Raw genomic sequence first — 21,076 nt, forward strand, 5'->3', positions numbered from 1 at the left:
TGTGTAATGGGATGTACATTAATTCTTTTAAAGATGTTCGAGGCTGTTTATATCAAATTGGATTTGTTAATGAGCAGTACAGTTTAAGTGCTGGTTCTACTACAAAGAAAACTGGAAAACCAAAGAATGAGAAAAAACGAATTCACTGTTCCTCCCTAATTAGATTAAAATAGTTCTGTGAGTTAATCTTCCTACAAAGTTACAGCAGTGGTCTCTCTAACATCATGTGACCTGGACCTTCAGTGAACTCTGTTAGGTTTGTTCACAGCTGTGAACGATTCTCTGTGAATGTGCATTTAAGTGCTTACATTGTTTTGGTGATTTAAGACTGGGTTTGGTAAAGTCTGCACTAGTTTACGACATGCCGTGGCCTAAATACAGGTTTGTCGAAGTATGTTATTTTATTAAATATAGTGTGAAGCAAAATTATAGGCCATAAGTTAACTTTGCAACAAAATAGCTCTTAAAATAGAAAATCCTCCCAAGAAACAATAAAACTCTTGCTGTTAACACTGCAGTCGGTTTAGGATTGTAATGCCGTGCCAATTATATGTACGACGCTGTTCATAATGACTAATATTTCCTCTTCGCACTCTTCTGGGCAAGTTCTACCTGTCCTGCACCTGTTTCCATGAGTTAAAGCGCCTTGCTACCTGCTGCTTGAGTTCACAAGCTTAGCCCCGCCCCCTCAGCGCTGTCTCGCTGACACCTGATTGGACGCCCGGGAGGGTGATTGACAGGAGTATGGAGTACCTGGAAATCAGTCCGGAGCGTATCAGCTAGAGCGATGTGGACTCTGAAGCGGGGTCGAAAATAGTGAAACATCCCCTGGAATATCGCTGAATTTGTCGCTCCGATAGACTAAAACAGCCATATACACCCGCCAGCTATACTGGATGTATTAAAAAGAAGATCTAAAGAGGAATAAATTGTGAATTACTTTATTTTATTTTCGCCGGAACGCTACCAGAATCATCGGCCGTGCTGTGGTCGCGTGAAAGAGAAGGATGAGCGTTTGATTTCATTTCTCGCCGCATCGCCTTCCTCTGTTTTTCCCGGCCCGTCTGTTTTGGACCTGCTATGGTGGACTCGAATGCAATGAGGAAGACTTTTGTGGTCCCGGACATAAAGCCGTTGGATCAGTATGACTCGAGCAGAGCCAGAATCTGCGCCAGTGTCGGGTGGCTGCTGGCGAAATCCTACGGCAATGCAGGTATGAAGTGGCCGTGTGTCAAACCCTAGTGTGCTACCTTTCTAGAGTGCAATTTCTTCTTCTGAGTCAGCTGAACATGTGTAGGCAGCACGAGAGCCCCCAAACTGCGCAAAAACAGCAAAAGACAGTCTATCTAGCTAGGCTGCTGGCTATGTTTTGAGACGCAGCCCATTGAGTCTGACACATTTTTTGTTTCCTTCTCAAATCTCCTGTTCTCTCTCACCTGTCTGTTTTGAGAGCAGCGTTTGCTCATTGTTCAGTGACTGCGGAGGAAAGCATGTGTGAAGGTGAACAGTGTGTAAACTCAGCGTTTTTCACAACACAAAGACCATATGAGAGGTGGAAAGCTGTTGGTTGTGGCCCAGCAATGTCTTGCTATACGATATGCGTTCAGTCTGGCTCTCTTAATTAATTGAACTGAATAATAGTCTGTTAAAAGGTCTAAAAGTGTGCTTTCTTCCACCCATTGGGCACCGAGAACATGAATAATCTGATGGGATGTTTAACAGTAACAACAATAAAAATTGTATCAAATATAGGGGTGAATTCAGGTTGATTGGGTCCTATATTTGCCATTGAGATGACTGGGAAAAAGTGTCCCAATCAACCTGAATTCATCCCTAAGTAAAATACATATATAAAAACAAATTATGCCTTAATATGAGACCGGATCAAATTTGCCCGTGATCGTTTTCCATGAGGACTTTAATCGCACGTGCTTAATCCTTTCAGCAGACATGGTGTTGTCTGGGAATTATGATGTTATGATGTAAAGAAATGTAGTAGTTTTGACCTCAATATGAATGTGAATATGAACATGGATCATGTGAGCGCGTGCTCTGAACGCACCTATGTGTCATATTCGCCCACTATCACGAACCACTTTGTTAATAGTACACCCACAAAGATGATGGAGGTCTTGAGCAGACGGCTGATAATTACACTGAAGTGCTCGGTATGTTTAATTTTTTAACTTAAGAAATAACAAAAAAAGAAACTGTATAAACTGATGGATGCTTGGATATGTGGGTTGATGACGTCCATCAGTGACAGCAGTCTCCTGCAGTGACATCATTTACGCCATCCTAAACATCTCTCTCTCTCTCTCTCTCTCTCTCTCTCTCTCTCTCTCTCTCTCTCTCTCTCTCTCTCTCTCTCTCTCTCTCTCTCTCTCTCTCTCTCTCTCTCTCTCTCTCTCTCTCAAAAAGGCAGGATAGGTGATTTATTCCCTATTTTTTGTTATGCTGGTTGAAAGTCTCTTCCCATCCTGATAACAAGCACTAAGTTAAATGTATTTGTATATAATCTGTAGAAGGCGTAGGACCATAAATGTTCGTCCTGTCAGTGTATGTATTTCCACACCTCCGCGCACCTGCTCGCACAGACATCACTCGTCATCAGCGTGTTTCATGCTATGAGTTAGACAGACATCAGTCACGAGCACGGCGACCGAAACAGCAGCCGCCTTTTACTGTTCCTCCTGAACCAAAACAACCAGCTTATGCTGCGTTCACGCCATAACTACTGTAATTTGGAAGAGATGGCGACCCGTGACGTTATACTCAGTATCATATAATGTCAACAATATCAAGGCGAAATTAATCTGCAGCAGTCAGATGGTACAGGTCAGAGCTCTTGTGGTTGTTTATGGTCATTATTATTGTAATGTTATGTGTTTTGAGGTAGTTTAACTCAATCTTTCGTCTCGTGACGCTTTGCAGACTTTGCTGTGTGTGTTCATCTGTTTTGAAGGAGGCGTGGCTTTGGTGACGCTCTCAAGGGAGGGTGGGATCTTATGCTTTCAAAGCTAGCTCGCTATTGCTAGCCTCTTCGAAAATTGCCGTCCCTACCTTTAAGGCAAGACACCATCACCATACTTCGCTAGTTGGCTCATCACAGTACATTAAGACACACTGTGTATTGCAGGTTTTCTGAGATTTTATGTTTAAAAAAAGCAGTTAAATATGCACTCATTTGCATGAATTCCCTGTACAGAAGTCTGAACATTAGATAAAGCCAGGTTAAAATTTCTTGTTTCATTTTGATGGCATGTTAGAAAGGATTTTACAGATGGAGTGATATAAAGAGATATCCAAAAATCCCCAAACTCCTCTTTCAAAACCTTCAGAATTACTGTAAAGTCTAGTGTGTAGGCCTAAGTGGAGATTTCTGGTTAATTTCTGGAGAAACAACTCGGTTTGAGACAGTTTGAAGTGTAGGCTAATAATTAAATAAACACTTAAATGTGTATTTTGGATGTTTTCTTTCTACTAGTCTGAATGAAGACGTGGAAGACCCCAAAATCTTAAAATTAACCAGTGGATGAATGACAACAAAAATCGTTTTATCTGTAGCGTCTTGCCTTAAAAGAAATGGTGACCTGTCCCAGTGTCTAAAATATGCAGTTTCACTTTATACATTCATATAAAGGAAGATTCGTCCATGTAATTTGTCATCTTAATTTATTTCCCACTGTAACGACGCAACAATGCAGCCTTACATAATCTGATTACTGTTTTCCTCTGTTGCGCTTGTACAGTGACATCAATATTGCTTATCGGGTTTATAAAAAGGCCTAGATGATGCATCACTCTTTTTGTTTCTAAGCCTTTTTTTAGTGTGTAACCTCTGTGTTTCTCATAGTCAGAGGAGGTCTGTCAGATCCTGGCCTGAGAATTGAAACGCACAAGATTTGGTTTTCTTTTTGGGTGCTGCAGACGGGCTACTGTGAGTGTGTTTGTGTTTGTGGATTGTTTTTAAAAGCCTCATTGTGTCCACCTAATGAGCCACCGTTAATTCAGATTGTAAGTCTGCATTCCTGTACTTGCTTTAGTCCTTGTTTTGAGCCCGTTTTGAGAAAGACCTATAGATTTAACGATTTAACGGTTCAAATTACTCATAACATTTAACTCTGAAACGGGTGGATAGTTAGAAGATAATTAAAGATGTTTTGTGTTGGCATGAGTAATGTAATATGCAATCTGCAGTCTGTAATTTTCAACTACAAACTGGTTTCGATGGAGTTTCAATTGTGTGACCTCTATATTGTTTAGGTTCTTCTATCTAGAGAGCATTACATTTATGGCATCAGGGAAGTCAAAAATCATAAATAACCTTACATAAGCTATATAGAGCTATGCTGCTTTGTTTCTGATAAGATATTTCTGCCCAAGATTTCGTTGCTTAGTTAAAGGAAATAAACATTTTATTACTGAAAAATATTGCTAGAAATAATTCATTCAATGTTCATTTTCAGTGTTTTTGTGCTTAGTTTCCCACCGTTAGCTTAGCAACATGATAACATCAACATCAAGCTCGGCAGCAGTTGGGTTCCTGGAGTAAAAATCCCATTATTTTTCTAATGATGACTTCTAAACCTTTAAAGACAGACCTACTGTGAGCCACGAGGCTGTAAATCAATGTTATATGCTTTTGTTGAACTTATCTTTTGGAAATATTTGTGTTTGACAGTGGTATTCCTGGGGACGTGTCGTATGTTAAGATCTGACAGGTTAATTTAGGCTTTTTCACAAATTCATATTACAGAAGCAAATCTTAAATTGATTTAGGATTCTTATCCTATCTTACAAAATCCCATCTTAGCTGTAGATAGGAAATCTTAAACCCCTCCATCGAGTTCGGTAATCAACTCTCAGGTCTGTTACCAAGCAAACCTACGACACACAAACAGAAGTAAAACGGGAAAACTCTAGAGATTAGAATGAAGAAACAAAAATAAGTGGTTGTAATGAAGGTATGTTGTTGTGGGAAGAAGGCAAGAACCGGCAAACATTTAACAAATTTAATAATCACAAAATAAATAAACACAAAACGAAAGTAAAGGCAACAGCCCTTCACAGCCAACTGCCGCACACACACAAACTAAACAAAACATGAAATAACATAACATAAATAGTCCAGGCCTGGTCCTCTCTCGTCACTCCTCCTCTTATGGTTCTGTGAGATTTATATGAGACCGGTGCAGGAACACTTATGTCCACAGGGGGCGCTCATCAGTAATCACGCCACCGGCCTCGCGCCGTTTTCTCGTGTGGTGCTTTTCATTAAATGAAGTTTTGATAAGCTTGGTTGAAAAGGCAAAGCTTAATCCTTTAATTTCATTGGAGTCTTTAATCATTTGTCAGAGTTTTGTCGTCAAAGTGCAGCACATCATTTGGGTGTTCACAAAGTCTTTCCACCATCAAACATCGCTGTTCTTCATCTTGTATCATTAATAAATGTGTCGCCATTCTTAGTCAGGGCTGTTGTTATGAGATTTTTATAGCTGGCTTTCAAATACTTTTGAAGTTAGGACACCATTGGGGTCTTAACTTGAAAAGTTAAGACCGTTTTTTGGATTTTTTTTGTGGAGTTAGAATGCTTCTGTAATACCCTTTTCCTATCCGTAGTCAAGATAAGATCATGCACTTAAGAAATGTCATTCTGTAATAGCTTTTGTCCTAAATGAGGTCCTAAATTGCCATGGTTACCAAACAGATAAGATAGGATTCTGCAGGATCTTTCTATAAATAAAAAACTACATTACCAACGATTCTACAAAGAAATCTCCAACAATCAGAGAATCAAAACAAACAAATCGTGCTAAAAGATTTCTTTAGAGCCCACCCACTCCCATGAAGCACTGCACATGACGTGATAGTCAGCGCTCTCAGACTGCATACATATTTGTATGCAAATTTTGCAATAAATGTAAAATATATTGTTTCTATTAAATATTCATCTTCAATAGTTAAATCAATTGTATTTCTCCATTGATTTTGGTTTCATTGTCATTCGCAGTGCTTAATGGGATTGTAGTTCTTTGCCTCTTTAAAGCTGTTAAAGGGTTAGTTCCCCCAAAAAGGAAAATTCAGTCATTAACCCGTTTAATCCCACCGGTCACAATTGTGACCGCAGCTTTTTTCTTATTTCTGGAAGCTCTAAAAATTATTTTATTGACTTTAGGCAAGAAATTCAACTTTTAAATGACAAAATAGATTGTCTTGATTAAAATCAATTAATGTCATGTGACTAGTGTGAAAGGTCACATGACCAGATCAGTTCACTTCCTGCTTGCACATCTAGAAGAAGATGTCTTCCTCAGACTACTACAAAAAGTAGTATATAAAACATCTTAATTTACAAATAGAACTATCATATTTTGTACATATAATCTTTAAAGGGTCTACTACTGATATATTTTGAGAATTATACTCCTGCATATATATTTTGCTCGTAAGACTTGTAAATTTGTTTACGGTCACAATTGTGACCGGTAGTATAACACAGTGCTTCAATTGAAAACAGAGGTATTGGCTGGTATTGGCAGGTTTTGGCAGGTTTTGGCAATCCTATACTGAACATGCCACACCTGTGAGGGGGATGGATGATCTTGGGAAAAGAGAAGTGCTCACTAACACAGATTTAGATAGATTTGTGAAGAATATTTGAGAGAAATAGGCCTTTTGTGTACATAGAAAAGGTCTTAGATCTTTGAGTTCAGCTCATGAAAAATGGGGGCAAAAACAAAAGTATTGCGTTTATAATTTTGTGTAGTGATGAGTGTCCCAGAAACGGTCAACGTGCTGGACCTTCTTGACGTACGTGACCCCCTTCCCCCCACCCCCACCCAAAATTGAAAGTGACTGTGATAGTGATGGCTCAGATAGGGAGTACCAGGGTGAAACAGCCCATTTGCCAAGTAGACTATTGAATGGCGATGCAGAGGTGAATTATCTGGAGGATTGGGCAGATGTTCATGAGAACCAATTGGTGTGCCCCACACATGACCACAAACAACCCTTTCTACAACGTACGGCCCATCTTCAGTGCACTGAATGAGTGAACACACATCTCGCTGAAACTGGCCTAGGACAGGGCCCAAGTGTAGTCATGGTCTAGCCCATACGGGTCTAGCCAAACAAGCAGAAGTTCCTCCAGGGTGTAACTTTGTACATGACAACCTTTTCAGCTCACCAAGCCTTCTTCACGAAATGACAAAACGAGATATTGGATGTCTTGGAATGAATTGTGTCAATAGGTCTAATTGAAGAATTTGAATGAATTCTGACTATGTTGTTTCCCACCGGTCACTATTGTGACCGAGTATAAAACCTAATATTTCTCTAACTTAACCAACATAAAATCAAAAAAGGCATAATGTTTGAGTGTTAGGGAGGTCTAAGGAGTAAAATGCATGTACTCAAGTTGCAAGAAAAAATTTGGGATTAAACGGGTTAATTACTCGCCCTCATGTCGTTCCAAACCCGTAAGACCTTCGTTCATCTTCAGAACACAGAGAAAGATCTTTTTGATGAAATCTGAGAGCTTTCTGTCCCTCCATTGGCAGCCTACGCAACTACCACTTTCAAGCCCCAGAAATGTAGTAATGACATCATTAAAGTGACTCCAGTGGTTTCTTTAACCTCAATTTAATGAAGCAATTGAGTGCTTTGTTTACAAAACTTACCACTGTATGTTCAAAATATTAATCTCCAAACTCAGTCGTGTTCATTTTAAATTTGTCTTTTTGTACAATTTTCAAATAGTTTTTTGCCTCAAATCAAAGTTTGTATTGTTGTGGTTCACCTCATAGTGGTGTTCGTTCGGCTGATGGCTTATAACGCTTTAGCAAAGAGTTTTTTCAAATCCTTATGGGAAACATGAATGGGAAAAATACTTCGGAAACAATCTTCTCTTGGAATCAATTGTAAGTCATGGCTCCTGACTTGAATGGTGCGTGCAGTTGCTGGCTATGTAGAGCGTTTCAGGTCTGTCGCTCATGAGACTCCATGATGGTCAGGATACTGTCTTACTGATTGTTTAGGAAAGAAGCAGTGAGGCAGCTCTCTAGTCTTTGAGTATGCCTAATGTTTCATTCACAATATGATCACAATTATTTAAATGCAATATAGAAATGTCTTAAACTCTGCATTTATTAAAGGGGATCTATTATGCCCCTTTTTACAAGTTGTAATACAAGTCTCTGGTGTCCCCAGAATGTGTCTGAAGTTTCAGCTCAAAATGCCCCACAGATAATTTTATTATAGCTTGTCAAGTTTGCCCCTATGGGTGTGAGTTTTTGCTGTTTTTGTGTGTGCCCCTTTAAATGCAAATGAGCTGCTGCTCTTTGCCCCCTTTCCAGAAGAGGGCGGAGCCTTTACAGCTCATCAGTGTTGCCAGACGTACGATAATTATCGTATTTGTACGATAATTTTGACATCTGTACGATCAATAATGAAAAAAATCCTATAATGTACGATAATTTCAGAATTTTGTGACACTTCAATCGGAGGTCATTGTAATCATAGTGCTTTTATACTCACTGATCTAGCTGTGGATCTACGTCACGATTGTAGACCCCCCCGCTTAACAATTCGGTCAACTGATCCCCCCTCCCCCCCGTTTGGCTCGTGTACGATAATTCTCTTCCAAATACGATCATTTTGAGCTTCTGGTACGATACTTGGATATTTGCCAATCTGGCAACACTGCAGCTCATGCTTTGGATACTCTGGCAACAACAAAACTGGAGAATGTCACGCAGCTAAAATGTCTGAAATTGTCAGTAGCGGGGTTAAGCCTTACATGTTCGAACTGGAATCGGACACTGATTGAGAGACTCAGGAAGAAGTAGTTTCAACTTTTAGAATGCAACTGGAAGTTTCTGATTGGTTAGTCGATAAATTTAAGTTGATTCAACTCATTGACTAGCATCTACCATCATGTTAATCAAAAAGGCTTTCAGAAACAATGTTTGTGCAAATCCAGCATTGAACTGATCCTCGTTTGTGAAGCAGTCTGGCATACAATGATTTGCGCAAATATATAGCCTAACACTTCAACGACTTTCTTCGGCTCATTTCCTTCATAAATTGAAGATGCCGGGAGTCTGTGGCGACTCTTATGTTTGTTGGTACATCCAATAACAGAATATTTGTAATGTTTTTTTGGCGTAGACATTGTATATCTCCAGCTGCTTCAGTGAGGAAACAGAAATGGTGGACAGGGAGGGATCTATGTTGCTAATAGGGCAAATTGTAACCACTCGTTTGGAGAGACTGTTTATGATTTATAGAGATTATAAAAAAAGGAGTGGGTGTATCTTTTACCAATATAGGCTGGTTGTTTACATACACTGTGTGGACACACACATCTGTGTTCAAACACCTTATAAAAGTGAATTTTGCATAATAGGTCCTCTTTAAAACTTCCAGGTTTTCTCAAAAAATGTTCCAAAATGATTAACATTAGTTATAGGATCTTCCCTGAGTGTGAGAAGCTGAAATCTCCCTAATTCACCTGGTTGATGTATAATTACTAGGTTGTGAGCTCCAGTGTGTGGCTCCAGTGTTTGTCTTCACTCCCTGCATCAATAGCAGGATTGTACGACCACACCCGCTGGTCAAAGTCACACACAGCCCAGCCAGAGAGAAACCAGACCAGATTAAACAGGCTTGGCTGCAGCAGAGCAGTGATGGCTGGATTTCAGCGTTGAGACATGACTGTGTGTGTGTGTGTGCGTGACCTCAGACCTCTGATCCAGCGCCGCACTCGTTTTCATGCTTGAACCCGATGACATCATCACTCTCACGGCGAGTCTGTGATGTAGCCCTCGTGTTCATTTCAGAGCCCATGTCCCGCGCTGAGCTGTATCTCTGCAGTGAACCCACGCTTTTAAGGCACACTGTGCTGCTAATTGCTACCTGTGTTATCAGCAAGTTTTTTTTTTTTATGTGTTTTTTGGCCAAAGCTTCACTCTGGATGAACTCGGCTCAATAAAGATCTATCCTTGGGAGTGCTGTCCTAGATGCAAGAGCTTTGAGTTCAAGTACAGCCTGAATGCAGATGATGAGATTGAGCCAAGACAAGCATGACTGCTATTGTTTTGTTGCATGTGTTTGTGCTGAGGACGCAAATGATCCCTCAAATCACGCAGCTTGTTAAAGGGACAGTGCCGTTGCTTTTCTCAAGGCTGGAATCACTACACAACTTATCAAATCTGAACAGGTTTTAAGGTGGCTTCCAGATCGGGCTTGTTTGATGCTTTCTCCCCACAGCGCTGGTCTCGTTTCACACTCAACTTGATTCTATCGAACCCACAAACATGCACGGCGCATAGGGGTGTAACGTTACACAAAAATCACGGTTCGGTACGTACCTCGGTTTTAAAGTCACGGTTCGGTACGTTTTCGATACAGCAAAAAGAAATAAATGCCAAAGAAATTTCCTATTTGTTAAAAGAAAAAATATTTTTAAATAACTGAGTTTTCCTACATCTTGAAACTTTTTCAGGTTTATAAATGGGGGTCATCTTTGAAGGATGAAAAAATAATGTTTTGATCATCACATTAAAAATAACATTTATATATATATTTATTTATATATTATTTGAGTTTTGAAGTGCTGGAAAAAGATGTGTGAAGTACTTGAAAGCATTTCACTATTCCAGCCAAACTGGTTACAGTTAGTGTTACTATATTAAATCCATGGTGAATGTTGCTGGTCTGTGGATGTAAAGTATTACTAGTTCATTCACGGCACAATGTTTCTCCTGGTTCCCACGTCAGCGCTGTTTGATCTAATAGAGATCTACGGTTAATAACGGAGAAATGTGAATGCTTCTCACTAGATCTCGCAGCGATGTTATTACTTCAGTGGCGAATTCAAATGTTTTCTTCACTGGATCTTAGCGCTGTGTTGTAACCAAGCGTGCCGCACAAGCCCTCAAAAGTGAAGCCAAAACGTCTCGATCGCCCCCCCGGTGACCGGTCCTAGTATAGCTCATAAGCCCCGCCTCCCCATGTTTTTCAACGGGACGTGAGACCAACTAAATAATTATTACACTTCACATATCTTTTTTCTAAAGATAGTTTCTGTCATTTACTGTAGTTTCTATCACGTTGATGTAATTTCAAGTGTTTGTTTTTAAAATAAGTTAGTTTTTAGTTAGTTATTTGATGCTATAAAAACGGTGCTGTGACATCATGATTGACAGCTGTGATTGACAGGTTCTCTGTGTGAAGTAGTCACTGAAGCACCAACGGACTTTTTTTCATAATGTTGACTATGTGGTTAGTAGTTGTATTTACCTTATTTTAACGAGGTACTGCAATCATCAGACATCATTGGAGAGGAACGGAGCAGACAAGGCCACTTAAGAAAAGTGCAGGGCGTGTGCTTGCGATTGATTCAGCGAGCGTGAGGGCGGGGCCTTGATTTCGCGGCTTTACTTCCTGCTCACGACTGCGCATGACTGGTCCCGAAAACGCTACTGCGCAGACTCAAGTTCCAATATGTCAGCGCCATATCGGGACTCTGGCGGCTTCAGTTCTCTCCAATGGAAAAGAGCGAAGGGGCGTCGTCCATCTTTTTTTACAGTCTATGGTTGTAACAGTGTCGCTTGATCAAGATCGGCTCGCGCTGCACAGATGTTGCTGGTCCGAACTGATAAACGATCCATGAAGCACATAATGATTTGCACAGTTTCGTTCCGCTTAAATTACGCTTGCCATTTGATGTTGCGCAACGTTGTGGTGGTCTCGCCAGCGCGGATTTTGTCGGCAGGAAAAATGGTCCAAGGAATCGTTCGGTTTGTATGCGTACCGAACCGGAAGCCTCGAACCGAAACGGTTCAATACGAATACATGTACCGTTACACCCCTAACGGCGCATGATAGAAAACACAACGCAGGTGAATATACTGTTTTTAAAATGAATTTGGTGTTTAATGTACAGCAAAAGTGACCGACACTTGCAAGTCACAGGACTTGCAAATGGACTCTTTTGAGGTTCATTTGTTGATCTGATTGGACTCACTCTGCACAATGACTATAATAATAAATCATTATCAAACTTTCATCCTCTGCATGTGTTTTATTTAACTAATGACATCGTCATCGGCTCAAATGCATGCGCGGGTTACTTTACCTGAACAAATGCGCATGTGAATCGAGCCACAGTTTGAACTTTGATTTCAACTAAACTCCTACAGGTAGTCTCGGGTATGTTACCCCGGTGCGCTTTTGGTCCACTTACACTTTACCAGTTTTTCCATGAGATTATTGTTTCAAGCTAAACTGCCAGTGTGAAAGCACCCTAAAACACTAGACATCAAACACTTGTCTAGGGATGGGAATTGATAAGAATTTAACGATTCCGATTCCATTATCGATATTGCTTATCGATTCGATTCCTTATCAATTCTCTTATCGATTCTCATTGGGTGGGGGAATAAGTAAAAATTTGTTTGTTTGTATTAACTTATTGAACTTATAACTTATTTGTTTGTTGATTATTATTAATTCGCTGACACAGCACAGAGTATTAGGGGTGTGAACTGGTCTCACGGTTCGGTTCGATTACGATTATCATGTCATCGATTCAGTTCAATTCGATATCTCGATGCATTACATGCACTGCATCCTCAATTTTACTTCAAAAGTGATGTGTGTGTGCGTGCGCGTGTTCACCTGTTCGTGAAGTCGCAGTGACAGAAACAGTGACATTCCAGTTTAAGTTTCATGGGACTAAAGTCTGTTCATGCTGTGTGGCCAAATGTTTCTGCATATTGGAGGTCCCCCCCTTTGACGAAATGGAAATTTTACAGGTGTTGCAGCAAGTGACCATATTGTTATAAGGCGCCATCATACTCTCATTGAGTGTGTGCGCGAGTTTGAGTGTGTGTGTGCTCGCGTCTCATATGAGTGTACAAAAGTCGTGTGTTGTATTCCAGCCTTTAGTATTCATACGATTTCTGCTAGAAGCATCAAGCATGATATCGGAGGTAAAACATTGGCCATACTTTCAAAATGAAGAGGATCTTGCGCATTTTTTAATCCACAAATAACATGATTCCAAGAGATTTAAATCCCTCTAAAAAGAGTAAAGAACCCAATACTTGAAATGTATTTGCTGCGTATCAATCCATAAAAGGATTACATGCAGAGATGCTAGCAATCTTCTTTTATTATTTCATGTGCAAAAAATGAAGTGCTGCTCAGTGCATTGAATTTTTGGATTTATGAAAATGAGTGCATGTAAACTTACCCTAGTGTGTACTGTAGATAGATTTATTTTTTTAATGATAACTATGTGAACTGATGGTACAAATGACTTTCATACTGTGGGCCTGGATGAATTTGGCTGCAGTCCTTGGAGCTCTGTCCTAGTTGTAAGAGATTTCAGTTCAAGTACAGCTTGAACACAAATGATAAAATAATCTGATACTGATTTCAAGCAAGGCTGTTAGTAGTAGGGTAAGCGAGCGACGCATTGATACTGGTACATCTAGCCCCTTAAAAAGGTTTTACGCACATCAGCAAGGAAGAATGATAGTTTCACTGATAACGTGTTCTTCATCCACCAATGTTTAAGGATGGCCAGTGTTGTTATGACCCGGTAGGCTCGTTCCCCAATGGTCTTGTGAGCGTTTTGCCTGTATTAGTCATGCTGGAATCATCAGTGTGTCACTGCGGTGACTCAACAGGTGATGTGGCCTTTTTATCATGTTGTTTAGGTAATTACTTGATGAACACGCCCTTGAAATCTGAAGTCATGATTCATGAAAGCTATTATAATGAGATTCCAGTGTCGCCGTCTTGTCGTTTTACAAGTGAACTTTGGACACACACTTGCATTTTCATTTTGGTTTGCTGACTCAGCTTGCTGTGTTGGTGTTTGTTAGAGAATGGAGATATGAAGAATGCTTTGTTTGTGGGCATATGCTGGTCAAACACTACCACAGCCTTCAAAGTAAGTATTGTTTTGTTGCATGTGTTTGTGCTGAGGACGTAAATGATCCCTCAAATCACGGGACAGTGCCGTTGCTTTTCTGAAGGCTGGAATCACTACACAACTTTTCAAATCTGAACCGGTTTTAATCGGGCTTGTTTGCTGCGGTCTCCCCACAGCGCTGGTCTCGTTTCACACTCAACTTGATTCTATCGAACCCACAAACATGCACGGCGCATGTGAATATACTGTTTTTAAAATTAATTTGGTGCTATAATGTGCAGCAAAGTGAACGACACTTGCATTTACTGTAAGTCACAGGACTTGCAAATGGACTCTTTTGAGGTTCATTTGTTGATCTGATTGGACTCACTCTGCACAATGACTATAATAATAAATCATTATCAAACTTTCATCCCCTGCATGCGTTTGGCCTTTTTATCATGTAGTTTAGGTAATTACTTGATGAACACGCCCTTAAAATCTGAAGTCATGAAAGCTAAGATTATAATGAGCCTTCAAAGTAAGAAGTTAATCTTAAGTTAGCCTTTTGTTCAGAAACATTCCCTTAAAAGAGAGCTTGTCTGGTAAAAGGTTATCCACAGAAAAATGTACCCTTCAACATCATTCATGTTTGTGAGACTAAAAGCATTAATACTTTTAATTTTTTAAAACATTTTTTACATTACTAAAAATAAATGCATTTATTTGATGATAAATACAGTAAAAACAGTCAAATTGTGTAACATTTTTACAATTTAAAATAGCTGTTTTCTATTTGAATATATTTTTACATGTAATTAATTTATTCCTCTGATCAAAGCTGTATTTTCAGCATCATTACTCTAGTCTTCAGTGTCACATGATCCTTCAGAAATCACTCTAATATGATGATTTTTGTGGAAACTGCTCAAATTTCAGGATTCTTTGAATAATAATAATTTTTTTATTTGAAATAGAAATATTTTGCATTATTATACAGTAAATGTCTTAATGTGTTCTTGCTGAGAAGTATTAACTTTCTTTTCTTTAAAAAAATCCTTTCTTACTCCAGACTTGTTAACAGTAATGTAGTGCACAACATACATATAAGTAGCCTACACATTTCAGTCCAGCTCATCCTGTTGCGAAATGTAAAGAATGTAGATTCCACAGTAATATGTTCATCTTAATAAGACTTCTGTGTATTTTAGGGAAAGTATTGTTTGTGTGCGAGTACAGGTTTGGCTGTTGAGGCGGCCAAATGTCCTCACTTAAATAGTGAAATATTATGACAGCTGACTAGCGAAGACATTTACTGGTTCTCACTAGTTAAAAAGGCACACATAGGCCCAGTGTTTTTATTTAAACCTAGTGTTTTGCACGTGATTGGTAGGTTTAGGCGCTGCGTTTGGTGATAGAACATATCTTTAACCTGATATAAAATCAATGAAAGACGTCTATGCAATGTCCTCACTAATATAGTAAATCTTAAAGTTAGTAGATATGTTCATGCTCTTAGTTGTCATGTACCTGGTTATGGCTCAGTATCAGTGTATCTACTTCTTATCTGAATTGTTTTTATCAAGCGTATACTAATATTTTTTTGATGAAGCGGTCTCGTCATGTTAAATGGATTATCCCTAACCCGAGAGGCCAGTAGAGCAGAGCATGATTGTCATAAAAGGTCTGTGTGGTCCTCTGATTGTGCCCGCTGGCTTTTAATTAAAACAAAAATGGACTTTAATGCTCAGTGTTCCCATGACAACCCACTTCAAATCTGAGGTTGACCCTTCTCTGTAGTGTAAAGAAGCTTACATTGGAAAACTTGAAACAGTGGTCTTATGATGGAGATCATAAAGATGTTAATGCTCTTTTGTTGGCTTTAGCTGTCCGTGTTTGGAGACGCACTGAGATGTGACAGTCGTGTAGAGCTCAGCTGACCCGTCAGTCACGTCACCGCATGAACTGTGGGTGTGGAAACACTACATCCTATTTGCTGATGTCTCTCTCTGCAGACTTCTATGTAAAGTACTTCTATGTTTGCTTTTGGAGTCCTGCTCAGCTGACTTAAGTCAAACCATTTTAATGAGCGATCGTCTCCTTTCGTTTTATTGATTCCACGCTTCTGTCCACTGCCACCCTTGAGCCAGACCCCCTGAATCTCTTGACCTTTCACCTCTTCATTGACTAAAATTGGTGCGTGTGTGTGTGTGTGAGAGAGAGAGAACAAAAGCAGAGTGTACGTCGAGGAAGAACAGGGTGATATGGGTAATGTTTACACATTTAGAGCTGATGTTTGCTGTCATAATAGTGTCTAGGACATCGGTAGTGGTTGTCATCTGACCTCGCTTTCCTTGTTTATTCCCTTTCTTCCACTTGTGATGTTCCTTATCTAAACCATAGCCACATGGACACCTTTTGCATCCAAACATTGACGCTAAATAAAGTGATCGGGTTGATGTAGGCGTTTATATTTCACAAGCTTCAAACTGGATTTGATCTTTTGACATCCACTGAGTTTCCCGCTGTTTGTGCATACTAGCTATCCATTCTCCTTTTCTTTGTTTTAAAAAGACGACTTAATATTGATCTATTCCGGGTCCTAATTAGGAGACGACGAGCAAATGAAGCCTTGTACCGTGCTGCCTATATTTATCAAGCCCCTTCCCGTGCCCAAAACAAGTCGTCTGTAGAGGAGTCCAAACAAGAACTGGTGGGACTTCACAGACGATGAGTGGATGGAAAATTTCAGAATGACACAACAGTAATTTATGACACCTTTGCGCCATTTCTATGTCATTGCACATGCGCAGGTCTTTCAGTTTCAGTTTTCAATCCCATCAAGAGTTTACAGATCCTAACGAACAGATTAGAAGAGGTTTATATATAATCTGAATGAAATTTAAATTGGCTTTGGTCAATTTATTCCGACTGTCCTACTAGTCCGATTGCAAAAGGGCCCATGTAAATGCAGCTAGTGTGCTTTACTAAACTGAACTGCGATGTTACTAACTGAACTGCGATGTTACTAACTGAACTACGATGTTACTAACTGAACTGCGATGTTACTAACTGAACTACGATGTTACTAACTGAACTGCGATGTTACTAACTGAACTACGATGTTACTAACTGAACTGCGATGTTACTAACTGAACTGCGATGTTACTAACTGAACTGCGATGTTACTAACTGAACTGCGATGTTACTAACTGGACTACGATGTTACTAACTGAACTGCGATGTTACTAACTGGACTACGATGTTACTAACTGGACTACGATGTTACTAACTGGACTACGATGTTACTAACTGAACTGCGATGTTACTAACTGAACTACGATGTTACTAACTGGACTACGATGTTACTAACTGAACTGCGATGTTACTAACTGGACTGCGATGTTACTAACTGGACTACGATGTTACTAACTGGACTACGATGTTACTAACTGGACTACGATGTTACTAACTGGACTACGATGTTACTAACTGGACTACGATGTTACTAACTGAACTGCGATGTTACTAACTGGACTGCGATGTTACTAACTGGACTACGATGTCACTAACTGAACTACGATGTCACTAACTGGACTACGATGTCACTAACTGAACTACGATGTCACTAACTGGACTACGATGTCACTAACTGGACTACGATGTCACTAACTGGACTACGATGTTACTAACTGGACTGCGATGTTACTAACTGAACTGCGATGTTACTAACTGAACTGCGATGTTACTAACTGAACTGCGATGTTACTAACTGAACTTGCGATGTTACTAACTGGACTGCGATGTTACTAACTGGACTACGATGTCACTAACTGAACTACGATGTCACTAACTGGACTACGATGTCACTAACTGGACTACGATACGATGTCACTAACTGGACTACGATGTCACTAACTGAACTACGATGTCACTAACTGGACTACGATGTCACTAACTGGACTACGATGTTACTAACTGGACTACGATGTTACTAACTGGACTACGATGTTACTAACTGGACTGCGATGTTACTAACTGAACTGCGATGTTACTAACTGAACTGCGATGTTACTAACTGAACTGCGATGTTACTAACTGAACTGCGACGTTACTAACTGAACTGCGACGTTACTAACTGAACTGCGATGTTACTAACTGAACTGCGATGTTACTAACTGAACTGCGATGTTACTAACTGAACTGCGATGTTACTAACTGAACTGCGATGTTACTAACTGAACTGCGATGTTACTAACTGGACTACGATGTTACTAACTGAACTGCGATGTTACTAACTGGACTACGATGTTACTAACTGAACTACGATGTTACTAACTGAACTACGATGTTACTAACTGAACTACGATGTTACTAACTGGACTACGATGTTACTAACTGGACTACGATGTTACTAACTGAACTGCGATGTTACTAACTGAACTGCGATGTTACTAACTGGACTACGATGTTACTAACTGGACTACGATGTTACTAACTGAACTACGATGTTACTAACTGAACTACGATGTTACTAACTGAACTACGATGTTACTAACTGAACTACGATGTTACTAACTGAACTACGATGTTACTAACTGGACTACGATGTTACTAACTGGACTACGATGTTACTAACTGGACTACGATGTTACTAACTGGACTACTGGACTACGATGTTACTAACTGGACTACGATGTTACTAACTGGACTACGATGTTACTAACTGGACTACGATGTTACTAACTGGACTGCGATGTTACTAACTGAACTGCGATGTTACTAACTGGACTGCGATGTTACTAACTGAACTGCGATGTTACTAACTGAACTGCGATGTTACTAACTGAACTGCGATGTTACTAACTGAACTGCGATGTTACTAACTGAACTGCGATGTTACTAACTGGACTACGATGTTACTAACTGAACTGCGATGTTACTAACTGGACTACGATGTTACTAACTGAACTACGATGTTACTAACTGAACTACGATGTTACTAACTGAACTACGATGTTACTAACTGGACTACGATGTTACTAACTGGACTACGATGTTACTAACTGGACTACGATGTTACTAACTACTAACTGAACTGCGATGTTACTAACTGGACTACGATGTTACTAACTGGACTACGATGTTACTAACTGGACTACGATGTTACTAACTGAATTACGTTTTGATTGGCCATTCATTCAAAATAGTGTTGCTTTTCCAGTTCGAAGCTTTTACATGTTATTATTTTTACTGACCAAGTTTGTCCACATTGCATGTGAAAATGCTGCATGGCAGAACTCGGCTACAGCCAGACAGAACATTCTTGATGTTTAAAATAAGTTTTTTCTGTAGTGGTATTTTTGACCAATGAGATTTCACTGCGCGGAGCTAGCTTGCGTGATGCAGCAAAAATGAAACGATCACCAAAACATCTCGACACCGAACATGAGTCAAAGCTCGTGTCAAGGTCGTGCCTTGTTTTGACACAGAGGAATGGTGTGGTGAAACAAAACACATTTTTAAAATTTTTTCATCAAATTTTCAAATTGAGATTTTTCCTCAAATGTTTCTTGAGCAGCAAATCATCATATTAGAATTATTTCTGAAGGATCATCTGACACACATCATGTGACTGAGTAATGATGCTGAAAATGTGAAAATTCCGCTTTACCATCACAGGAATAAATGACATTAATATAGATTTTAAATAATTAAATATAGATAAATATAGAAATATATATTTAAAATAAATGCAGCCTTGGTGAGCATAGTAATGACTTTTTTAAAAACTTTCAAAAATCTTACCGACCCCTATAACTTTCGAACGGTAATGTACATCATATTTAAGTTAATTTGGGATGGTTTTGATTGATTTAACCAGGTCAGAAAAATACTGTTCAGCTAACTGCTTTAGGACTACTTTAAATTGAGAGTAGCTTGTAATTTGATGAGCTACAGTTCCAAACTAGCTTCCCCAGCACTGCTGTCTGTCTCTGTGTGTGTGTGTGTGTGTGTGTATCCAGCGCTTGTCCCATTAAATTCTGTCCTAGTTTAGCGTCGCCCTCTCTGTTTTCAGGTATTACTCTCCCATCTTTTCTCTGAAGGTGCAGTACAGACCAGTCATTCATTGACTGCCAGTCCTACAGGGAAATGAAGCCTCTATCAGCCACCCTCATCTCACATCGCTGCGGGTTTTGCATCCTGCTTTGCATTCTGGGTTTGAGCCAATGTGTCACCCAGTTGGTGGGCAATGTATTGCTGCCCCCTTTATTATCATTATCATTTCATTTTATTTATTTATTTTTGGCTTACTTGGTTGCCGATGTCACATTGCACTTATTGGATAAAATTAAGTGCTGCTTTATTTTTTTCTCATCCCCATTGAATCCAGTTTCTCTCAAAGATACACTACCGAGCATCGGTTTTTGTTGTGTTTATAGTGGACCTCAAGGGTCTGGGGCATTCCCCATCAATATTTTATAAGTATATTAATTAACATTGTACACTAGGGGTGTGCGCTTATATCGTCTATGATAATATCATGATTATTGTTTTAACGATGTGCAATCTGACATTGAGGATGTCTCACTTCACAAAAACACATCTAGAGAGTGCACGCATACACTACGTGATGCAGTCTAGGTTAAGATTAGTAAGCTTGCACGTTTAGAATGCCCCAATATTAAAGATAAGGGGGCAAAGTACCTCCATTTGTCTTTTATATGTATATCATTAATATAGGCCTAGTTAATCAATATCACACGAAGAGTGACGTTTTTTTTCTCTCCAAATACCAGCATGATTACAAATCTGATATTGATTTTATACAACAGTTCAATAAACAAGCCTTATATTTTAGACACAGTATTGCCCAGACTCTTTTGTGCCTCTGAGCAACACACGGCAGTGTTTTCTTACTGAATGAACAAATCGTTTGAGTGAGTGATTCAATGACTCCCACATTAAGACAAATGCGTTGTTCTTGAGTGAATCAGCTGTTTGAATGAATTTGTTGATGACTGCATTAAATAACTGTAAATGCCACTTCAGATGCAGCTTCTGCATTGCAAAGATGAATGTTGTCGATACTGATTTAATTTGATTGGTAACAGCCCTATTGCGTCTTGTTACTCGAATTTAATTTAT

The 21,076-nt window shown here is 39.4% G+C and overlaps 1 protein-coding gene across 4 annotated transcripts in view; it reads left to right on the forward strand.

Annotated features, from left to right (window-relative positions):
* The first annotated feature begins 722 nt into the window (after positions 1-722).
* Positions 723-21,076, forward strand: part of camsap3 (calmodulin regulated spectrin-associated protein family, member 3) — a 49,365-nt gene continuing 29,011 nt past the window's right edge. For 2 of the 4 annotated variants that reach the window (XM_056252161.1, XM_056252179.1), the window contains exon 1: positions 725-1,213. In XM_056252161.1, the coding sequence (XP_056108136.1) occupies positions 1,081-1,213 (133 nt within the window). In that variant the 5' untranslated portion in view covers positions 725-1,080. Of the gene's footprint in view, positions 1,214-21,076 lie in introns of all 4 variants that reach the window. The other 2 variants (XM_056252167.1, XM_056252173.1) reach the window with 2 other exon arrangements.

Source organism: Rhinichthys klamathensis, unplaced genomic scaffold (genome assembly GCF_029890125.1).
Source record: "Rhinichthys klamathensis goyatoka isolate OS25496 unplaced genomic scaffold, OSU_Roscu_1.1 h1tg000004l_1, whole genome shotgun sequence".
NCBI lineage: Eukaryota > Metazoa > Chordata > Actinopteri > Cypriniformes > Leuciscidae > Rhinichthys > Rhinichthys klamathensis.